This window comes from Danio rerio, chromosome 23 (genome assembly GCF_049306965.1).
Source record: "Danio rerio strain Tuebingen ecotype United States chromosome 23, GRCz12tu, whole genome shotgun sequence".
NCBI classification, from domain to species: Eukaryota; Metazoa; Chordata; class Actinopteri; order Cypriniformes; family Danionidae; genus Danio; species Danio rerio.
The window spans coordinates 40,965,813-40,991,301 of record NC_133198.1 but is presented as its reverse complement, the minus strand read 5'-3'; the positions used below and the strand labels follow the sequence as shown (position 1 = coordinate 40,991,301).

The following is a 25,489-nucleotide window of genomic DNA, read 5'->3' as shown; positions in this document are numbered from 1 at the left end:
CAATAATCCATCTATCAAACATCCATCATCCAGAAAAAAAACACAAACCATGCTTCCATACATCCATCTAACCAACCACCCATCCATCCTTTCATCCATCTATCCATCCATCCACCATCTAAATAAAACTGAACAACCATACATCCAACTATCCATCTGTCTAACAATCAATCAATCCAACCAACCAACAAACCAACTATCCATCCATCCATCCATTCATTTATCCAACCAACCAACCAACCATTCATCTGTCCCTCTGTACGTCTGTCTATCCATCCGTCTGTCCGTTCGTCAGTACAAACAACCAACCATCTATCCATCAAAAAAAAAAAAACAACAACTGACCAACTATCCATCCATCCATCCATCCATCCAACCAAACAACTAGAATTTTAAACTAAATCCTTCAATGTAATTTTTTTGTGTGTTTGAAATGTGTTTTAAAACAACAACAACAACGAAAAGGCAATTTCTAAAGCAATCTATAAACTGAAAATAACTAATAGATGTTTTTTGTTTATTTTTGACACCGTTGATATTCAGTGTCTTGTCTTAAAAAAAAAATTCTGTTCAACAAATATGAATAAAAGTAGTTTGAGAAATCCATGCACAGTTTGACACAGTTGTATTGATGTACATCATAATCATGAGCTGTAAAATAATAAAGACTTTAGTCAAAAATGGTATTGGACAGTTGGGGTTTGCAATTAGATGATCTCAACTAACTGACAGATTAATTCCACATTCTCACTAATAATTACTAATCAGAGAAGAGACTCTGTTGAAGAAGTAGCTGAAGTTATTCTATCTATCCATCCATCCATCCATCCATCCATCCATCCATCCATCCATCTATCCATCTATCTATCTATCTATCTATCTATCTATCTATCTATCTATCTATCTATCTATCTATCTATCTATCTATCTATCTATCTGCTTTTCACGCATACAAAACATTGTTTTTCTGGCTGTTTTGAGTGAGTATGCAAAGATATAGTAAGCAAAGAAATAGCCATGCAAACATAAATTAAAAAGAACTGTTGGCTTGGACTTCAGTTTCAAAATCATGAAAAACAAAGAAGACAAACTTAAACTCACCCCCTTTTAGTAGACGGACACAGGAAAGATTTTACATAAAAAGGAGCAGAAGAAAAGCATTTATAAGCGGTTATTGTCAAACAAATACAAAAGTAGAACAAAAGACATTTTCATTAAAAAATTACAGAGGTGTTAACTTAGAAACTACTAGTCAAGGTCTGACATATCTGTTCATTTCTTTTTTTAATATTTTTGTTTTACATGTTGGTACAATTCTCGCTATTAACAAACCATTAACTAAGACTTTCAATCTCAATCTGCCACTTAATAATAGTTATTAAGGCAGTAGAATAAGATCACCTTCATAAGTACTAATAAACAGCCAATATCTTAATAACAGGCTAGTAATAAGCCACACGTTAATATTGGGAAATGGCACTTAAAGTAGCGTGCTACTGACATTATTAAAGATCAGTCAATAAAACTATTAAATATCACAAATAAAAGTGTACATTCTTAAATCATTTGTAAAAATATCATTAGTGAGTTGTTTCAATACATTTCTATAAACTTAACCAATCAATCATGATTGCTTCAATTGTTCTGTTACATTATTTGTTTTCTCTAGGACCACTAAACTCGCAAAAATCCTGGAGACTGATATATGTATTACGTACATGTATAACTTCAAGTGAATCAAAACTTTAACTGCTACCGTTATACAAGCTAAATGACTGTGTGCAAACTTACTGAGGTGAAGTCCTGGTTTGTTTCAAGCATGTGAAAAGAGCAAAAACATATGATTGGAAATGATTACATGCAGTATTGCATGCAATCTGATCTTAAACTGCATGTGAGAGAGACATATTATGCAACATATAATGATATATAAAGCTCTTCGCACCTTTTTATTGGCCAGGGAGGAGTCTTGTTTTAGAAGCTGAGTGAGATGGCACAGTTTGCCACTCGCTGCCGAGAAAATCCACTCTTTCTCAAGAGGATCCAGCTATGAATCAACAAGACATTACTGGAATTATTCAATTTTATTGGTTACAGTATTGGCTACATTTAGCATTGGCTACATTTAACAAAGTTTGGGGTGCAAATAAATTGTTTATTAAAAAAAATTATTATAATTATTATTATTTTCTATTTTTGAAGAAGAGTGGGTTTCTTTGCAAAGCTGCATTTGTTTGATCACATCATTAACTTGAAACATTATTAACTTTCATAATATTTCTTTTTCTTTTTTTTAGACTGCAGTGTCACGTGATCCTTCAGAAAAGTATCTAATCTGCTGATTGATTTGCTGCTGAAATAAAAATAATTTTAAAAGTATTTTCACATAGAAAATTGCTATTTGTACATTAAATGTAACAGTATTTCACAATAATATGGATTTTACTATAGTAAGCAAAAGAACTTTTAGAAATACCATGAAATGCTATTTCTAAACCGAATGGACCAGCAATATACAGTAGTTGATGCTTTTATCCTCAACAACTTACAGAAATAAACTTGGAGTGACCTGAGGTAAACTATAAATCTTCATGAAGGGGAAAAAATCTGTATTATTTTTGTCAAATTTGTTGTATACATATTGTTATGTAATTATTATTTACATATTACCAGGTTTTTCTGTGGTTTAATTAATGACAAATGATCAAAAGTGGCATTAATTACAACATAAATTTAAATGAAAAATAGTGCAATGCAGTACATTTTACTAATTTTTAATGCAAGTACCAAATAGCTAGGGCAATTAACTCTATCCCTGACAGTGCTTTAAAAAAAGTTGTCAGCCATCAGCATTTTTTATGATTTTCACCTAAAACTAACAACCTCCATAATATTTTCTGCTATGAATATATGACCATTATATACATAAAAAACAAGCCTCTGCTTTTGAACAAAAAAGCTGATTATTCTATCTTCATGAGTTCATGTTTTATCAACACTTCAATGTAGGTTTTACAAAAAAAAAAAAAAAAGAAATGCAAAACTTTGAGTTTCTTTTATGACTTCCATGGTATTTGCTTTTTCCTAAGATGGAAGTCAATGGTTACAGGCTTCTAATATTTTTCTAAATAACTTATTTTATGTTTAACAGAATTATTTATATTTATATATTAGGGATGTAACGGTATTGTAAATACCGTCATACCGCAATATTAATTTTTTTCGATATTACCGTAGTCGCATGACACGGTAAAACTATAGGTCTTCTGAGAAAATTTGCTCAGGCGAATGAAGCGAACGGGAGGTACCGGAAACTACAATTCCCATCAGCCCATGCTTGGCCATCATCCCTTGCGGTCTGTTGTCGCTACAGATCCAGTAATGCGGAAATGGAGTGTGCTGCTAGAAGCGGGGATCAAAAAGAGCTGAAAAACCCTAAAGCGGGTGTTGTCGCCGCGCGCGTACTGAATAGTGGTGTTGTCGCGCGAGTTCTTATCAGCTGTGTTGTCGCGCGCGTACTGAATATCGGTGTTGTCGCGCGAGTTCTTATCAGCTGTGTTGTCGCGCGCGTACTGTAAAGCGGGGACGGAGGGTATGTCGCGTCGCGGGGGCACTTTTGATCATTTTGGAAGGGAGCTTTCTATCCAAGACGAAAAAGGGCATGTGCACTGCACAGGTTGAGCCCTGTGTGTGCACGTGCCTGCAAGTTGGGGAATACGTCCCCCAATACGATAATAATCAGTCATGGGGACTGCAGAAACACAGCACACTGTTCAGATTGATGCAGACATGAGATCTCTATCTCACTCATGGTTTGTCTTCTTAAGTGGGGGAAAGACAATGCACAACGTTACCCACTGCTGTCAACCTGGGCCAAGTCATATCTCTCTTGTCCCAGAAACCTCAGTCCCAAATGAGAGGGTTTTTTTCTGTTGCAGGGGACATTGTAAATACCCAGAGATACCAGCTTTTACCAGATTATATTTATATGATAATTTTCCTTTAAACCCATTTCTATCTAAGTGAGTGAGTGATTAAATGTTGAATGTGATGAGTTTTCAACAATACTAAATTGAAACTTTATTTTTTTACATGGTTTAATATTTTTTTGTTATTAAAATTGAAGTTCCTGTTTTAAAGCTTACAGATAGATGACTAATTTGTATGTCAGACACTTTTGGCACTTTTTTGGAGTATTTTCATAAGTTTTGTTTTTTCCTGTAAATGATTCAATAAATACCGTACCGTGACATTCATACCGAGGTATTACCGTACCGTGAAATTCTGATACCGTTACATCCCTAATATATATATATATATATATATATATATATATATATATATATATATATATATATATATATATATATATATATATATGCATGTATGTATATATGTATGTATGTATATATACACATACATATATGTTGTTGTTTTTTTAGGTAAACTATCCCTTTAAGCCAAAGGAAAGCTATATAACTCTTTATTTGTACATTTTTCACTTTATTTGATCATCTTATATTTTGGAGACCTAGAAGTCCGGTACATGACTCAGGACATGCGGTAGGACTTCCAATACCGTAATATACCAAAAACACAGATTGCTTTAAAAAAACTGGTGGGGAAGGGAGCTATTAAGTGTTTTAGTAATATGTGGACCGAGTGTTGGATTAAGCCATAGGTCTACTATAGTGCCAGTAACTGCTGTAACAAAAGACATATCTAATACATGTTAAAATACAATGAATGCATGATTTGTTATACTCACAGCCACAGAGGTGGATCCCAAACTGCCTCCAGACTCCTCATCCTGCTCAGATTCACTCTGAGAAAGAAACAGGACATGATATGATCAAAATCACTCACAAAACCACCTGTCAGCATCACATGGCTCTGGTGGGAGTCAGTGTGAAACTCAACAGTTTATAACGTTCATCATCTGACACTTTAGAGAGGACATTTAACACAACTGCAGTTCCTCTTCCTGTTTAATAGTCACATTATGAGTGGAGGAAAACCAAGCCCCGTCAACATGGAAATAAGCAATGCAAGTTTTTGGTGGATTTTTGTTTCTTTTTTATAGAGAGAAGAGTGTTTCTACAGGTGACTTGTCAAGCCCACTCACCTGTGCGAACCTCACATTATATTGTTTGTTGTTTCACTCGGTGAGCCATAACTGTGCTAAAACTAGTGTTTAAGATTAGTCTCAGGCATAAATGGATTGAAATAAATTTTGCTCATGAGCTTTTCCTTTGCCCAAAATAAGCCGAAGTTACACAAATCAAAAGGTTATAGAAATAACACAATTATAATCAGTTGAGAAAACATGTATATGTGGAAATGTGTGTCATAATTTGATATTACATTGAATAAACCAACTTACACCAACAATTTTGATGTACACAGACTTAAATTCAACACCAGAAAACAAATCTGCTGCTTAAACTAGGACAACGGTAAAAACAAGGAATAATTCCTCCAATTTGACCGCAGGTCACATGACCATAATGCGTCTTCAGAGGTGAACAATTAGTGCCAATGAGTCCCAAATTGCTGCTTTTGTCACCAATTTTGTGAGCCAAAAAAGAGGGTCTATTTCGTCTTTATGTACTGAAGTGTCAGTCAAGCTGATTAATGTGAAGAAAAAGAGCGTTTGGGTTGTTTTTGTACTGCATGTGATTGCTAGCTATTTTCAGGAAAGGACAGAAGGAAAACATAAGCACTCTTTCATATTGGCAACAATAACAAAATCTGCTTTTCCGAAAATTGTAGCAATATTTATTTACCTGTGCTTAAACAGGAACTAAACCAGATGCACTTCCTTTTAAAACAAAGAGAAGTCTAAATGTAATAGTGCACGTTTATTTAAAATCAGAAATACTGTAAATAACTGTAATTTGCAGTAGATGTTGGCTTTCTGATGCTAAATAGAGGAAAACATTGTAAATACTTTCATTATTTAGTCCTGTTACAACAAATCGACATGCATGTGTACATATAGCCACGTTAACAGCATATCTATTAATTATCAGTTACCTGTGACTTCGCAATTTTCAGGTGTTTTGCATCTTTTCACACTTTTAAAATTAAATATGGGACCTCGTTGCTCAAATAACTTGTTGAAAAGTTCAACAAAGTCATTGCCATTTATATAATTTGAAACCAATTACATTTTCTGGGCTGGTCACATCAATCATGTTTTAAAAATATCACTATGTAAAATAAAATAAAACTAGAAATCTTCAAATATAAAATTAAAATGTAAACTATAAACATAAAACTAATTGTTATCATTTCTTACACAATATATTATTTCAAAGTACTAACTATATAAAAAATATAAGTATTACTGTTAAAGCTATTACATTTCATTTGATGATAATAAATAAATAAATAAATGAATGAATAAGATGACACATTTTCATACTTTCTATATAAGATGTGTTATAAGATTTTCTTTACTTGTGTAACATACACTACGGGTCAAAAGTTTGGGCTCAGTATGATTTTTAAATGTACTGTCCCCAAAATAAGTTTTAAAATAAGCTTTTTCTGCTCACCAAGGCTGCATTTATTAAATCAAATATAGAGTACATAGTAAAATTGCGAAATGTTATTGAACTATTAAATAACTTTTCAAAAGTAGTTTATAATTTAATTCAACAATTTATTCAGTGATTTTAGATGAATTTTTAGCTGCATTACTCCAGTCTTAAGAGTCAAATGATCCTTCAGAAACCACTATAATATTAATAATTTTAATTGTTATTATTATTAGGGGGTCAAGCGCGTAGCGCTGAAACCCTATTGTATTTGTTAAAGTTTTTATTATTAGGGGGTCAAGCGCGTAGCGCTGAAACCCTATTGTATTTGTTAAAGTTTTTATTATTATTATTATTATTCTGCCGAAGTCACTATTGCCCAGACCAAACCGTAAGTCCGAGAGAGCTGAAACTTGGCCAGATTGTAGTACTCCGGTACACTACATCCTCACCAAAGATCAGCCAAATCGGACCATAGGTGGCGCTATGGCGCCAAAAACCAATATTTTGGACATTTTTGACCGCTGTTCGTTCACCGTTTGTCGTAGACTCAAAAACTTTACATTTTTTCAATCCTTGGGTTACCCTGTACAAAAGTGTATAGCAGAAATTTTTGCTCTACAACGCACCGTTTTCCCGCTACATCGCGATTTGTCCGAAACCTACTTTTGCGAACTAGTCCTAGGTTTTTCACTCAATCTAAACCAAACCAGCTCTCAAATCTTCTCTGGACACTGAATATCAATAATTATCAAAAAAAAGTTGAAATTTTTATTCTCACTCGAAACAGTACACAACAATGTTCAATGCTAATTGAAGCTAAATGCTAATTGGAGCTATAACTTTTGAACGGAATGAGATATCATCACCAAACTTGGTACACACATGTATAAGCTCAATTTGATGTGGCAGTGCAAAAACAGCGGACTTTGGCCACATGGTGGCGCTATAAAGCTTAAAAACCATAAAATGACTCTAACCTTACAACCGTTTGTCCGATCAGCTTGAAATTTGTCATGCAGTGTCTTTGACCAGTTTGCCATAACATATTATAAGGACAATGGCACATCTCAAAAAACATGGCCGCCATTAGCCAATTAAAATTGTGCAGCCATTTAGCAAGGTTAACGATCAGCGATCGGAACGAAACTCGCTGGGTATGTTCGACTTATGGACCTAGAGGGCTGTAAGAATTTTGAAAGAAATGGGCCACTAGGGGGCGATTTTACGCAATTTTAAGGTGTATTGGGTTGTGTATCACACAACCTTTTGTAAAACCACACAAAATACATATCATATGATAGGCCTGCTCATACCGAACAGTTTGACACTCAAACCACTGCTGTCACTCGCACTGTTTATTAAATATTCATCAACATATGAAAAACCTACTTTTGCGAACTAGTCCCTGGTTTTTCACTCAATCGCGACGAAACAAGTGCTGTTAGAATCTCTGGACTGTGTAGATCAATAATTATCAAAAAAAGTTGAACTTTTTACTTTGGCTAGCTGTAACAGGCTAATTTACAAAAGGGGCGTGTCCACACGAACCTACATGCCTCTAAACCAATAAGGAAAACTCACAACATCACAGAAATTGGTGAGCACATGTGCCATATCAATGAGAAGAAACTTGCAAAATTTTGTGAAGATCAAACCATAGGTGGCGCTATAATAGCAAAAATAGCCTTAAAAACATGCCAAATGGCTTAAAAATAAAGTAAATGTGCTTCATTTAAACACTATTTCACAAATACACTTAATCTACATATCATATGATAGGTCTGCTCATACTGAACAGTTTGACACTAAAACCACTGCTGTCACTCACACCATTCATTAAAAAACCATCAATATAAACAAAACCTACTTTTGCAAACTAGTCCCTGGTTTTTAACTCAATCGCAACGAAACCAGTGTTGTATGAACCTCTGGACTGAGTAGATCAATAATTATCAAAAAAAATTTGACCTTTCCATTTTAGATAGCTGTAACAGGCTCATTAACAAAAGGGGCGTGTCTACATGAACCTACATGCCTGTAAACCAATAAGGAAAACCGAAAACATCACAGAAATTGGTGAGCAGATGTGGCATATCAATGTGAATAAACATGCAAAATTTTGTGGAGATTGGGCAATAGGTGGCGCTATATTAGTAGAAATGATCCTAAAAACATGCTAAAATGGCTTAAAAATGCAGTAAATGTGCTTCATTTACACACTTATCACTGAAATGATTTACAAGTTAATTTTTTTGCCCATCTTGGATGTTTAAAGGTCTCATAAACACATATTTTCAGTATTCTATCATTTTAGCCACTATAACACAGACTTTTAACTGTCACCTACCATTTCAAACCACTAGATGTCACAACAAGACCACTTATTTATTGTTCATAACATTTGCATACCTTTGTTGTTTTACATTTTTTTGAGTTTAAAGTCAGGGAAATTGCATTTAGGATCATTCTGAATCACATTTTGACCTGATATAAACACTGCTATGCATTAAACATCTAATTTGGTCACAGTTAACCTCTGTGTAATAATTCTTATAGGCAAAACTGGTTCTATAATTAAACACTTTGTTTTAAAACATGTAAAGAAAATCACAACTGTGGCCACTAGATGGCAGTAACAGACCACTTATAGTTTATAGTTTATTTTACTGCTCTGTAGCAAAGAATGTGATGTAATGTTATGTAATGCATTCTGAATCCCAAATTGACATGAACTGAACACAGTTAATGCATTTAAGATTAAATTTTGTCAAAGCTTGTCACACCTTTTACTCTGTAGATTTTTAAATTCTTTTAATAAAACACAAAATTATTAGTTTATATAGTTATATAGTTTTGTCATTTTTGTTGGGAAGAGCTAAAATAGCCATAACTCATGAATGGATTGAAATATCTACACCAAACTTGTCACACATATGCAAGAGGTTAATCAGAGGTCATAGCATGAAATTCGCAGACATTAGCCACATGATGGCGCTATACATTGTAAAATGACTGTATCTGAGTAACCATTTATCTGATTAACTAGAAATTTGACTTGTCGTGTCTTTGTCTAAGGTGCCATGACTCGATCTACACATTATATCACAGGGCTGCTTATACTGGTCACTTTGACATAAAAGCGGTCACTCGAAATGTTCATTAAAAATTTGTCAATATGTAAAAATCGAAGTTGCTTTTCTGGAGTGTTTAATCAAACATTTGTTAGCTCAATCTATAAACTTTAACACTCTAATCGTATATTTCGTTGTCAAATAAACTACTTACAAGCGTCCTAACTGCTATATGACCTTACCCTGCTAAACTGCTTGACCCCCGTTAATTGCTGCTTGCAGCTATATTTAGGGGGTCAAGCGCGAAGCGCTGAAACCCTATTGTATTTGTAAGGATTTTTATTATTATTATTCTGCCGAAGTCACTATTGCCCAGGCCAAACCGTAAGTCCGAGAGAGCTGAAACTTGGTCAGATGGGAGTACTCCAGTACACTACATTCTCACCGAAGATCAGCCAAATCGGCCCATAGGTGGCGCTATTGCGCCAAAACCCAATATTTTGGCCGCCATTTGTACACCGTTTGTCGTAGACTCAAAACAATTACATATTTGGAATCCTTGGGTCAGCACCAACAAAAGTGGAGTGACCCAGATTTTCTCTACGGTGGACCGTTTTCCCGCTACATCGCGATTTGTCCGAAACCTACTTTTGCGAACTAGTCCTAGGTTTTTTGCCCAATCTGTACCAAACTAGCTCTGAAATGTTCTCTGGACACTGAATATCAATAATTATCAAAAAAAAGTTGAAATTTTTTTTCTCGCACGAAACAGTACACAATAATGTTCGATGCTAATTGAAGCTAATTGCTAATTGTAGCTATAACTTTTGAAAGGAATGAGATATCCTCACCAAACTTGGTACACATATGTGTAAGCTTAATTTGATGTGACAGTGCAAAACCCGTGGACTTTGGCCACATGATGGCGCTATAAAGTTTAAAAAACATAAAAATTACTCTAACCTTACAACCATTACTCCAATCAGCTTGAAATTTGTCATGCAGTGTCTTTGACCAAGTTGTCATAACATACTATAAGGACATTGGCATATCTCAAAAAACATGGCCACCATTAGCCAATAAAAATTGAGCAGCCATTTAACAAGGTTAACGATGAGTGATCAAAACGAAACTCGCTGGGCATGTTCGACTCATGGTCCTTGAGGTCTGTAAGAATTTTGAAAGAAATCGGCCACTAGGGGGCGATTTTACGTATTTTTAGTGTGTAATGGGTTGTGTATCACACAACCTTTTGCGCAACCACACAAAATACATATCATATGATAGGCCTGCTCATACCGAACAGTTTGACACTCAAACCACTGCTGTCACTTACACCGTTCGTTAAATATTCATCAATATAGGAAAAACCTACTTTTGCGAACTAGTCCCTGGTTTTTCACTCAATCGCGACGAAACCAGTGTTGTTAGAATCTCTGGACTGTGTAGATCAATAATTATCAAAAAAAAGTTGAACTTTTCACTTTGGCTAGCTGTAACAGGCTCATTTACAAAAGGGGCGTGTCCACACGAACCTACATGCCTGTAAACCAATAAGGAAAACTCAAAACACCACAGAAATTGGTGAGCACATGTGCCATATCAATGTAAACAAACATGCAAAATTTTGTGAAGATCAAACCATAGGTGGCGCTATAATAGCAAAAATAGTCTTTAAATAATGCTAAATCGTTTAAAAATAAAGTAAATGTGCTTCATTTAAACACTATTTCCCAAAAAACACTCAATCTACATATCATATGATAGGTCTGCTCATACTGAACAGTTTGACACTAAAACAACTGCTGTTACTCAAACTGTTCATTAAAAAACTATCAATATAAACAAAACCTACTTTTGCGAACTAGTCCCTGGTTTTTAACTCAATCGCAATGAAACCAGTGTTGTATGAACCTCTGGACTGAGTAGATCAATAATTATCAAAAAAAAGTTGAACTTTCCATTTTAGATAGCTGTAACAGGCTCATTTACAAAAGGGGTGTGTCTACAAGAACCTACATGCCTGTAAACCAATAAGGAAAACCCAAAACATCACAGAAATTGGTGAGCAGATGTGGCATATCAATGTGAATAAACTTGCAAAATTTTGTGGAGATTGGGCAATAGGTGGCGCTATAATAGTGGAAATGGTTCTAAAACATGCTAAAATGGCTTTAAAATGCAGTAAATGTTCTTCATTTACACACTTTTCACTGAAATGATTTACAAGTTTTTTTTTGTCCATCTTGGATGTTTAAAGGTCTCAAAAACACATATTTTCAATATTCTATCATTTTAGCCACTATAACACAGACTTTTAACTGTCACCTACCATTTCTAACCACTAGATGTCACAACAAGACCACTTATTTATTGTTTAAAACATTTGCATACCTTAGTTGTTTTACATTTTTTTGAGTTTAAAGTCAGGGAAATTGCATTTAGGATCATTCTGAATCACATTTTGACCTGATGTATACACTGTTATGCATTAAACATCTAATTTGGTCCCAGTTAACCTCTTCATAATAATTCTAATAGGTAAAACTGGTTCCATATGTAAACACCTTGTTTTAAAACATATGTAAAGAAAATCACAACTGTGGCTTCTAGATGGCAGTAACAGACCACTTATTGTTTATTTTACTGCTCTGTAGCAAAGAATGTAATGTAATGTTATGTAATGCATTCTGAATCCCAAACTGACATGGCATGAACACAGTTAATGCATTTAAGATCAAATTTAGTCAAAGCTTGTCACACTTTTTACTCTGTAGATTTTTAATTATTTTAATAAAATACAAATATTTCATTTTATACAGTTAGAACATGCTCAATTATAGAAGGGATATGTTTATGCACACCTAAATGGCTGTAATCACATAAATAAATTACACCGTGGCCACTAGATGGCAGTAGGAGATCACTAATAGATTATTCACTGCTCTTTTGTCATTTTTATTAAGAAGAGCTAAAATAGCCATAACTCATGAAGGAATTAAAATATCTTCACCAAACTTGTTACACATATGCAAGAGGTCAGTCTAAGGTCATAGCATAAAACTCGTAGACAATGGCCACATGATGGCGCTATACATTGTAAAATCACTGTATCTGAGTAACCATTTATCTGATTAACTTAAAATTTAACATGCCGTGTCTTTGTCTAAGGTGCCATGACTCGATCTACACATTATGTCACAGGGCTGCTTATACTGGTCACTTTGACATAAAAGCGGTCACTCGAAATGTTTATTAAAAATTTGTCAATATGTAAAAACTGAAGTTGCTTCTCTGGAGTGTTTATTCAAACATTTGTTAGCTCAATCTATAAACTCTACCGCTCTAATCGTATATTTCATTGTCAAATAAACTACTTACAGGCGTCATAACTGCTATATAACCTTACCCTGCTAAACTGCTTGACCCCCGTTAATTGCCGCTTGCGGCTATATTTATTATTATTATTATTATTATTCTGCCGAAGTCACTATTGCCCAGACCAAACCGTAAGGCCGAGAGAGCTGAAACTTGGCCAGATGGTAGTACCCCGGTACACTACGTTCTGGCCAAAGATCAGCCAAATCAGACCATAGGTGGCGCTATGGCGCCAAAAAAACACTTTTTGGACATTTTTGGCCGCTATACGTTCACCGTTTGTCGTAGACTCAAAAACTTTACATTTTTTGAATCCTTGGGTTAACCTAAACAAAAGTGTATAGCAGAAATTTTTGCTCTACGACGCACCGTTTTCCCGCTACATCGCGATTTGTCCGAAACCTACTTTTGCGAACTAGTCCTAGGTTTTACACTCAATCTAAACCAAACCAGCTCTCAAATGTTTTCTGGACACTGAATATCAATAATTATCAAAAAAAAAGTTGACATTTTTATTCTCACGCGAAACAGTACACAACAATGTTCGATGCTATTTGAAGCTAAATGCTAATTGGAGCTATAACTTTTGAACGGAATGAGATATCATCACCAAACTTGGTACACACATGCATACGTTCAATTTGAGGTGACACTGCAAAACCCGCAGACTTTGGCCACATGGTGGCGCTATAAAGCTAAAAAAATATAAAAATGACTCTAACCTTACAGCCATTTGTCCAATCAGCTTGAAATTTGGCATGCAGTGTCTTTGACCAAGTTGTCATAACATACTATAAGGACATTCGCATATCTCAAAAAACATGGCCGCCATTGGCCAATTAAAATTGAGCAGCCATTTAACAAGGTTAACGATGAGTGATCAAAACGAAACTCGCTGGGCATGTTCGACTCATGGTCCTAGAGGTCTGTAAGAATTTTGAAAGAAATCGGCCACTAGGGGGCGATTTTACGTATTTTTAGTGTGTAATGGGTTGTGTATCACACAACCTTTTGCGCAACCACACAAAATACATATCATATTATAGGTCTGCTCATACCGAACAGTTTGACACTCAAACCACTGCTGTCACTTACACCGTTCCTTAAATATTCATCAATATAGGAAAAACCTACTTTTGCGAACTAGTCCCTGGTTTTTAGTTCAATCGTGACGAAACAAGTGTTGTTAGAATCTCTGGACTGTGTAGATCAATAATTATCAAAAAAAAGTTGAACTTTTCACTTTGGCTAGCTGTAACAGGCTCATTTACAAAAGGGGCGTGTCTACACGAACCTACATGCCTGTAAACCAATAAGGAAAACTCAAAACACCACAGAAATTGGTGAGCACATGTGCCATATCAATGTGAACAAACATGCAAAATTTTGTGAAGATCAAACCATAGGTGGCGCTAAAATAGCAAAAATAGTCTTTAAATAATGCTAAATCGCTTAAAAATAAAGTAAATTTGCTTCATTTGCACACTATTTCACAAAAAACACTTAATCTACATATCATATGACAGGTCTGCTCATACTGAACAGTTTGAGACTAAAACCACTGCTGTTACTCAAACTGTTCATTAAAAAACCATCAATATAAACAAAACCTACTTTTGCGAACTAGTCCCTGGTTTTTAACTCAATCGCAACGAAACTAGTGTTGTATGAACCTCTGGACGGAGTAGATCAATAATTATCAAAAAAAGTTGAACTTTCCATTTTAGATAGCTGTAACAGGCTCATTAACAAAAGGGGCGTGTCTACACGAACCTACATGCCTGTAAACCAATAAGGAAAACTCAAAACATCACAGAAATTGATGAGCACATGTGGCATATCAATGCGAATAAACATGCAAAATTTTGTGGTGATCGGGCAATAGGTGGCGCTATAATAGTAGAAATGGTTCTAAAAACATGCTAAAATGGCTTAAAAATGCAGTAAATGTGCTTCATTTACACACTTATCACTGAAATGATTTACAAGTTGTTGTTTTTTTGCCCATCTTGGATGTTTAAATGTCTTAAAAACACATATTTTCAGTATTCTATCATTTTAGCCACTATAACACAGACTTTTAACTGTCACCTACCATTTTTAACCACTAGATGTCACCACAAGACCACTTATTTATTGTTCATAACATTTGCATACCTTTGTTGTTTTACATTTTTTTGAGTTTAAAGTCAGGGAAATTGCATTTAGGATCATTCTGAATCACAGTTTGACATGATGTAAACACTGTTATGCATTAAACATCTAATTTGGTCCCAGTTAACCTCTGTGTAATAAATCTAATAGGCAAAACTGGTTCTATAATTAAACACCTAGTTTTAAAACATTTGTAAAGAAAATCACAACTGTGGCCACTAGATGGCAGTAACAGACCACTTATAGTTTATAGTTTATTTTACTGCTCTGTAGCAAAGAATGTGATATAATGTAATGCATTCTGAATCCCAAATTGACATGAACTGAACACAATTAATGCATTTAAGATTAAATTTTGTCAAAGCTTGTCACACTTTTTACTCTGTAGCTTTTTAAATTCTTTTAATAAAACACAAAATTATTACTTTATATAGCTATATAGTTTTGTCATTTTTGTTGGGAAGAGCTAAAATAGCCAAAACTCATGAATGGATTGAAATATCTACACCAGACTTGTCACATATATGCAAGAGGTTAATCAGAGGTCATAGCATAAAACTCATACACATTGGCCACATGGTGGCGCTATACATTGTAAAATCACTGTATCTGAGTAACCATTTATCTGATTAACTTAAAATTTGACATGTCGTGTCTTTGTCTAAGGTGCCATGACTCGATCTACACATTATATCATAGGGCTGCTTATACTGGTCACTTTGACATAAAAGCGGTCACTCGAAATGTTCATAAGAAATTTGTCAATATGTAAAAACTGAAATTGCTTTTCTGGAATGTTTTATCAAATATTTGTTAGCTCAATCTATAAACTCTAACACTCTAATCATATATTTCATTGTCGAATAAACTACTTACAGGCGTCCTAACTGCTATATGACCTTACCCTGCTAAACTGCTTGACCCCCGTTAATTGCTGCTTGCAGCTATATTTATTATTATTATTCTGCCGAAGTCACTATTGCCCAGACCAAACCGTAAGTCCGAGAGAGCTGAAACTTGGCCAGATTGTAGTACTCCGGTACACTACATCCTCACCAAAGATCAGCCAAATCGGACCATAGGTGGCGCTATGGCGCCAAAAACCAATATTTTGGACATTTTTGACCGCTGTTCGTACACCGTTTGTCGTAGACTCAAAAACTTTACATTTTTTCAATCCTTGGGTTAGCCCGAACAAAAGTGTATAGCAGAAATTTTTGCTCTACGACGCACCGTTTTCCCGCTACATCGCCATTTGTCCGAAACCTACTTTTACGAACTAGTCCTAGGTTTTTCACTCAATCTCAACCAAACCAGCTCTCAAATGTTCTCTGGACACTGAATATCAATAATTATCAAAAAAAAGTTGAAATTTTTATTCTCGCGCGAAAGAGTACACAAAAATGTTCGATGCTAATTGAAGCTAAATGCTAATTGCAGCTATAACTTTTGAATGGAATAAGATATCATCACCAAACTTGTAACACATATGTATAACGTCAACTTGAGGTCACAGTGCAAAACTCGCATACTTTAACCACATGGTGGCGCTATAAAGCTAAAAAAACATAAAAATTGCTCTAACCTTACAGCCATTGGTCCAATCAGCTTGAAATTTGGCATGCAGTGTCTTTGACCAAGTTGTCATAACATACTATAAGGACATTGGCATACCTCAAAAAACATGGCCGCCATTGGCCAATTAAAATTGAGCAGCCATTTACAGGGTTAACGATGAGTGATCGGAACGAAACTCGCTGGGCATGTTCAACTCATGGTCCTAGAGGTCTGTAAGAATTTTGAAAGAAATCGGCCACTAGGGGGCGATATTACATATTTTTACTGTGTAATAGGTTGTGTATTACACAACCTTTTGCGCAACCACACAAAATACATATCATATGATAGGCCTGCTCATACCGAACAGTTTGACACTAAAATCACTGCTGTCACTTACACCGTTTAATAAATATTCATCAACATATGAAAAACCTACTTTTGCAAACTAGTCCCTGGTTTTTCCCTCAATCGCAACGAAACCAGTGTTGTTAGAATCTTTGGACTGTGTAGATCAATAATTATCAAAAAAATGTTGAACTTTTCACTTTGGCTAGCTGTAACAGGCTAATTTACAAAAAGGGCGTGTCCACACGAACCTACATGCCTGTAAACCAATAAGGAAAGCCCAAAACATCACAGAAATTGGTGAGCACATGTGGCATATCAACGAGAAGAAACTTGCAAAATTTTGTGAAGATCAAACCATAGGTGGCGCTATAATAGCAAAAATAGTCTTAAAAACATGCCAAATGGCTTAAAAATAAAGTAAATGTGCTTCATTTAAACACTATTTCACAAATACACTTAATCTACATATCATATGATAGGTCTGCTCATACCGAACAGTTTGACACTAAAACAACTGCTGTCACTCACACCGTTCATCAAAAAACCATCAATATAAACAAAACCTACTTTTGCGAACTAGTCCCTGGTTTTTAACTCAATCGCAACGAAACCAGTGTTGTATGAACCTCTGGACTGAGCAGATCAATAATTATCAAAAAAAAGTTGAACTTTCCATTTTAGATAGCTGTAACAGGCTTATTTACAAAGCGGGCGTGTCTACACGAACCTACATACCTGTGAACCAATAAGGAAAGCCCAAAACATCACAGAAATTGATGAGCACATGTGCCATATCAATGTGAATAAACATGCAAAATTTTGTGGAGATCGGGCAATAGGTGGCGCTATAATAGTAAAAATGGTCCTAAAAACATGCTAAAATGGCTTAAAAATGCAGTAAATGTGCTTAATTTACACACTATTACAAGTTTGATACAAGCTTGTCACTTAAATTATTTACATGTTAAATTTTTTGTCCTTTTTGGATGTTTTAGAGGTCTCAAAACACATATTTTCAATATTTTATCATTTCAGCCACTATAACAGACTTTTAAAGGTCACCTACCAAATTGAACCACTAGATTTCAGCAAAAGGCCAATTATTTATTATTCATAACATTTGCATACCTTTGTTTTTTGAGTTTAAAGTCAGGGAAATTGCATTTAGGATCATTCTGAATCACATTTTGACATGATGTAAACACTGTTATGCATTAAACATCTTATTTGGTCCCAGTTAACCTCTTCATAATAATTCTAATAGGTAAAACTGCTTCTATAATTAAACACCTTGTTTTAAAACATGTGTAAAGAAAATCACAACTGTGGCAACTAGATGGCAGTAACAGACCACTTATTGTTTATTTTACTGCTCTGTAGCAAAGAATATAATGTAACGTAATGCATTCTGAATCCCAAATTGACATGGCCTGAACACAGTTCATGCATTTAAGATCAAATTTAGTCAAAGCTTGTCACACTTTTTACTCTGTAGATTTTTAATTATTTTAATAAAATACAAATTTTCATTTTATATAGTTAGAACATGCTCAATCATAGAGGGGATATGTTTATGCACACCTAAATGGCTGTAATCACAGAAATAAATTGCACCGTGGCCACAAGATGGCAGTAGGAGATCACTAATAGCTTATTCACTGCTCTTTTGTCATTTTTATTAAGAAGAGCTAAAATAGCCATAACTCATGAAGGAATTAAAATATCTTCACCAAACTTGTTACACATATGCAAGAGGTCAGTCTAAGGTCATAGCACGAAACTCATAGACATTGGCCACATGCTGGTGCTATACATTGTAAAATCATTGTATCTGAGTAACCATTTATCTGATTAAATTAAAATTTGACATGTCGTGTCTTTGTCTAAGGTGCCATGACTCGATCTACACATTATATCATAGGGCTGCTTATACTGGTCACTTTGACATAAAAGCGGTCACTCGAAATGTTCATAAGAAATTTGTCAATATGTAAAAACTGATGTTGCATTTCTGGAGTGTTTAATCAAACGTTTGTTAGCTCAATCTATAAACTCTAACACTCTAATAATATATTTAATTGTCGAATAAACTACTTACAGGCGTCATAACTGCTATATGACCTTACCCTGCTAAACTGCTTGACCCCCGTTAATTGCTGCTTGCAGCTATATTTATTATTATTATTATTATTAATGGTAATATTAAAAAAAAGCAATAACTTTGAGTAATAATTTCATTTGAAACTACATAAAATAAATATTTAGCAATTTAACTCTTTTTTTTACATTTAATAAATGCTGCCTTGATGAACAGAATAATTTTATTTAAATTAAATAAATTAATAATAAAAATAGTATTGTATATTGTTTTATTCATATCTTTGAAATAATTACAATATACAGAATACACGTTGTTAAATATAATATTACAGTGTCTGCATAACTGTTTAAGTTGGTTTGAAAAGCTTAAAACTTTCAAAATAAGTTTGAGATCAAACTTTAGTAACATTAACCTCCTAGGGCTTTAGTGTCCACATGCGTGGACAGCACATTTTAGCTATTTAAAATACTTTGAATGTTTTATATTTTGTTAAAGACACACAGTGTCATCCTGCAACTGTTTTGCAGCATATGAAATGTCCCAAACACTATTTGTAACTGTCCAAAATGGTATAAAAATTTTGTTTTATTTTCTGATAGTCAAAACATGTTTAAAACATTTTCTATGTTAAATATGCATAAAAAAAACAGTCAGGAAAAAGTGTTTTATGCAAATTCGGACCACGAGTCCACATCTATGGTAATCTTTTTTTTTTTACTAAAAGTACATCATATCAAATGATGATACTTAGGTTTTTATTCTAATTAGGTTCCAATAAGCCCACATAGCAAAGTGAAATAAAAAAAAATGCATGCAAAAAACACCTTGGGCCTTAAGAGGTTAAAAAAGATGACTACTTACTTTACATGCCTTTAAAGCAACACATTACATTTATTTCATATTTAAATTACTATAAATATGCACAAAGTTCATTCACTCAATTATTTTAGGGGAACTGGTTTACAGGTAAAACATCTAACCGAATGTGTCCATTAATGTGTTACTCATCACTAGTGAAATGTATGAGCAATTTTGAAATGAAATCTGTTTCTACACAAATCGTCTTTTTTCAGTGTAAACTGGTATTAAATAATCACAATAGTTTGACACAAACACAACAATGAACACCAGAATGAAAGGCATTTGCTGCATTGTAAAATACAGTTTATGCAGATGAATTTCAGCTTTGACACATCATATGAATAATTCTGATGAGGGACTAGTCAGTTTTGTCTCGCTTCTTAGAAAGAGCTTCCAGGCGTGAAAGGCTTTCAAGTGTGAATCTCTTCCACCGAAAGAGTTTGCAAGTGGTATGGTTGAAAGTAAAAAAAAAAAAAAAAAAAAAAAAAAAAGTACAAAATAAGTTTGTAAAGCTCTATAATAAAAACAAAAGAAAAGAAAAAAAGAAAGAAAGAAAAACAAAGCAATTAAAAACTATATCAAACAAAAAATAACACAAAATAAAACAATAAATAGAACAATAAAAATAAAACAATAAAAACAGAAGACATCAAAACAAAACAAAAGAAAATAAAATAAATTAAAAACAAAAAAGAAAACAATAAAATAATAATAATGATAAAAATAAATAAAACAAATAAAAAAAAATATATAAAACAAATTAATGTGAAAAAAAACTTAAATAAAAACAAAACAATAAAAAATTAAAATAAAGGCATTAAAACAAAATAATAAAAGCTAAATAAATAAATAAAAACAAATCAATAAAAACAATAAACAAAATAAAACAATATAAATAAAACAAAACAAAAAAATCTGACAAAACAATAAAATAAACAATAGCAAAATAAATAAAAGGAATAAAAACAAAAAAACAATAATATAAAATAAAAATGAAAGCAAAATAAAACTAAAATTAAAACTAAATAAAACAAAACAACTAAATAAAAAACAAAATAAAACAATAAAAATAAAACAAAGCGAAATAAACCAATAAATAAATCAATAAAACAATAAGTAAATAAATAAATGAATAAAAACATGTTCCCCACATTATGCCTTTGGCCTTTAACTAGCCGCATCTCTGATTGATCAGCATACAAATGTTCAGAGGGCACAGATGATCATTTTCCCTGTAATGAGGTAGAGCATGTTGCTGTTTTGCACAAGAATAGAAAGCCTCATTCAAATGTAAATGAAGGTGTCTTTCATGCTGTCACCCCTGGCTGAAATACGGCCTCTCAAATCCAGCTATTTATTCTGGCGCCACCTTTTGGTTCGTGCCAGTTGTGCAGATAAAAAAAAAAAAAAGAGCAGCTGGTTTGAGGATCTGCACAGACTCTTACGGTTAATATTGTCATCAACACATACGAGGATTTGATTATTAATACATACACTGATAAAAAGTGTGAAATAATACAAATGTGGTAAATACGTGTGAGAGAGATGATTTAAATACAGGATTGGTTTAAATGGTTAATAATTGGTAGTCAATTATGATGATGCATTTAAGGTCATGTAAAGATGTAGTTTTATAAGGTGTGGTGATTGTTTGTTTCAAAGTGTGTGTGTTGGACAATTACACATTAAACAAACAAAAATGGTCAAAAAATATATAATTTTAGCTTGTAGTAAGTTATTAAAACGGCATGAGGGACTACACTGGTTGTCGGTGATGCAATTTCCCGTTGTGGTTATCTTATTACAACACATTGGCGTCTTGTATGTTGCATGTTGTATGTTAGCTACACAAAACTGGCTTTAAACAGATATTTAATATTTGTTATTATTATACTATTATTATTTTAACAATCTGACATCACTTTATTTGGTTTTGTTTAGCTACAGTTAATTTTTTAAACAATTTTATAATCAATATTTTTCTATTTATATTAATTTTTCAGTCATTCATTTTTTTTATCTTAAGCTTAGTCCCTTTATTAATCAGGGTTCGCCACAGTGGAATGAACCACCAACTTATCCAGCATATGTTTGACACAGAGAATGCCCTTCCAGCTGCAACCCATCACTGGGAAACAACCATACACTCTCATTCACACACATACACTATAGACAATTTAGCTTATCAGCTATAGCGCATGTCTTTGGACTTTTGGGGGAAACCGGAGCACCAGGAGGAAACCCACACCAACACCGGGAAAACATGCAAATTCCACACAGAAATGCCAACTGATCCAGTCGGGACTCAAGCCAGCGACCTTCTTGCTGTAAGGCGATTGTGCTACCCACTGAGCCAGATGTTACATTAGTTTTCAATAATATTTCGATTTTTCTTTTATTTTTAATTTCAGGTTATGTCATTTTGATTTCATATTATATATTTTTTGTTTTAAATTTTTTCAAGTGCATCAAATAAGCAAGTGTTGGAATATCATGCCAATTCCATGCGTGTTCAATAAGAAAAGGTCTGGAGAGGGTTTTCTTCAAAGCCAAAAATATTAGTAATGATATTTAACAATTTTTGCTTATTTTCATAGGTTTACTGATACAGGCCCTGAAAGGGATATAGGGAATACAAAAATTGGGAAATTGGGGTTCGGTTCTCCAAACACGCTGCCACTCGGTCCTCCACCAGCTGAGAGATGCGACGACGTGTTGGGAGCCCTGTGGAGGAATCTATCCACCCATTTGTCTTCTGGTGTCTGGCGGCGGTTCTCCTGGATGGCTGGCGGCATCTCTGGTCTCCTGCTCTGCTCCCGTTTCGGTGGACGGATGCAGGCTACGGCATCATGGCGGATCACGGCGACTCTCCCAGGTTCTGTGGGATGGCTCCCTTCAGAGCTTTTCCTTCCCGTGGTGAGTCCCACGTCCCCTGCTCCTCCCCATGCTGGGACACGGCAGCAGGCAGCCCCAGGCCGCCCTGGCACTCTGGGCAGACCAACAGGTTTCTCCCCCACTCGGGTTAACTCCCGAACACTCACGGAGACTGCCGTCTAAACCAAAACAAACGGACGGCAGCTCCTCACTGAGAATGCCGTCAAACTGAAAAAAAAGTAAAACAATATGTTCGGGCCTGGTCCTCTCTCGGCCTCCTCTGCCATCGTTCCTCCTCTTATCCGCTTGTTAAGTGGTGACGTGTTTGTGATGTATGTAATACTGTTTCCGGGTGCAAGCCGGCATTCAATTGAATGGAGAAATCATTCGTTTATGATCACTTTTTGTTCATATCACACATTAAAGTTAATTTAACATAAAGTCATAGTGTAGACAACAATTTTGCTGCATAACAAATACCAAAATTTTAACAATTTATAAAACAATGAATCACTTTCTGGCCATCAGATATTAGGCATATACATATATATTGCGATCGTGACTTTCGAAAGTATTAAATCGCTTTGTAAACGTTTATTATCACCATTTCATGAATCTCCCCATTCAGTTAAATAGAGCACTTGGACTCGGAAGCCGCTCCGCGTGACGTCACACTTAACAAACGGATAGTCCAGAGCTCCTTCCGTGGGATTCGAGGCCAGTGCGCGCCACAGGTGTATAGACTTACGCTGCGGTCTCATTCCGTTCCCACGCCCCCTTGCCACATTAGTATTGGAGTAAAGATTTACTAAAAGCTTAATCTTATTTTGAATCATCTAAATTAAGACTGGGTATTAAAAACTGGATAAGATTGGTGACAGAAAATAAAATCAAACATGCAATAAAATCAACATGATTTAACGGATTCAGCAAATAAAAATTGTAAAAAAAAAAAAGAAAAAAAAAAAGAATAAAATATAAGCACATTAGAATGATCAGGAATCTAAAAATGCAATCATAACAAGATGGGTTTATACAAATCAGTTGGAAATAGTAAATAAAAGTATAAAGGACGAATTTGGATAGAGCATAAATCATAAACAGTGTGTAATGCATTTAGTGTGTGAAATGAGGCAACTAACCTTTGACCCCGAGTCTTTGTCGAGCTCTTCTTCTCTGTCTGATGATGAGATCTCCTCGCTCTGATGCTCAGCTTTCAGTGAGAGGGCACCCTCCGTCTGCTGATCACAAGACAAAAAAGTAACTAAGATCACTTATTAAAGATCACTTCAGTGCACTCAGATTAGCCTATGCCTGCTGAACACCAATATGCAACCATAAATATAACCACTATGCTAAAACTGCTCAAGAATTAGTTTCACTAAGCACTAGGACTGCGCAATATATTGCAAAGTTATTGTTATTGCAATAATCCTGTATGCTATTTATGTATTACAGATATACGTGTGATACATTTTATTTATGCATTGGTTGTTTATCTAAATTTTACCAATCAGATGAAGCCTTACTATCTTAATCCCTGCCTCCCCAGTAGTTTGTGTTCTGCTATTGGCTAGAGCGGCCCAAAGGTGAACCCAGAGTTGAAAGTAAACACTTTTAAAGACAACAGCCAATCAAAGTCAGAAGAAGTCTGAGGTTTAGGTTTATAGTGTTTTAAAGACAATGTTTGCACTTTGATGAAGTAATTGAATTAATTACATCTGGTATATTACCTGTTTAGTTTTAATGTCATTCAATAGATAATAATAATAATTTCTTTTTATGTAGCACCTTTTTCAAAACTTAATTCTCACTCTACACAAAAATGATACAGATGTTTTGTATAACAATAACAGCAAAACATTCAAAAATGGATAAAACATAGAATATCTAGACTCCTAAAACAGACGAAGAATACACACCTCACGAATAGGCAAGTGTAAACATACTAGTACGTTTTCAAGGATGATTTAAGCAATCTAAAAGATTTAGCGTGTCTAATGCTTTAGGGGAGAGAGCTCCAGAGCCTTGCAACCTGGGAAGAGAAAGCCCGGTCAGCCATAGAGCGCAAACGAGTAGAAGGAACTGTAAAAAGATTGGAGTCTGAGGAATAGAGGTCACATGTGGGGGAACACAATGTTAAAAGTTCAGAAAGATAATGTGAAGTCAAACCATGCAGGCCCTTGTGTGCAAGTAATGGGATTTACAATCAAACAAAAATGAATGATTTCAAAACAAAGCTACTAAAAACATTACTAGGGAAATGTTAGGTATAGGGTTACTTAACCCATTCTTATTCTAACTCTAAGAGTAAGAAATATTATTTCAATTCTCAAGACCAAAATCACATATTTTCCAGTATTGTGCAGGTCTACTAGTATTGTCAAAATACTGGAATTCGATCGGTACTGGCATTTTAAAAACGTCCATTTCCCGGTAACATTTGCCATTATGCTCAAGTGCTCAACAGAAATTATTAGGATTGGTCGTGAAGATCATCAGTTCACCGAACTCACCGCTGTTTACTGAGTGTAACCACAGATACAGGAACACTGGAGCGTTTCAAAACTGTGAAGATAAGCTGGACTGTTTACAAG

General features: G+C 34.5%; 1 protein-coding gene across 4 annotated transcripts in view; it reads right to left on the bottom strand.

Moving 5' to 3' along the window:
* LOC100331692 (ankyrin repeat domain-containing protein SOWAHA) overlaps positions 1–25,489 on the bottom strand; it is a 75,150-nt gene that overhangs the window by 25,805 nt on the left and 23,856 nt on the right. Inside the window, exons 4-7 of one of the 4 annotated variants that reach the window (XM_068216940.2) lie at positions 24,035–24,133; positions 4,769–4,825; positions 1,946–2,047; positions 1,673–1,691 (exon numbers count right to left, since the gene is read on the bottom strand). In XM_068216940.2, coding sequence (XP_068073041.2) covers positions 1,673–1,691; positions 1,946–2,047; positions 4,769–4,825; positions 24,035–24,133 — 277 coding nt within the window. Of the gene's footprint in view, positions 1–1,300; positions 1,804–1,945; positions 2,048–2,295; positions 3,125–4,420; positions 4,826–24,034; positions 24,134–25,489 lie in introns of those variants that run through there. The other 3 variants (XM_073939312.1, XM_073939313.1, XR_012398688.1) reach the window with 3 other exon arrangements.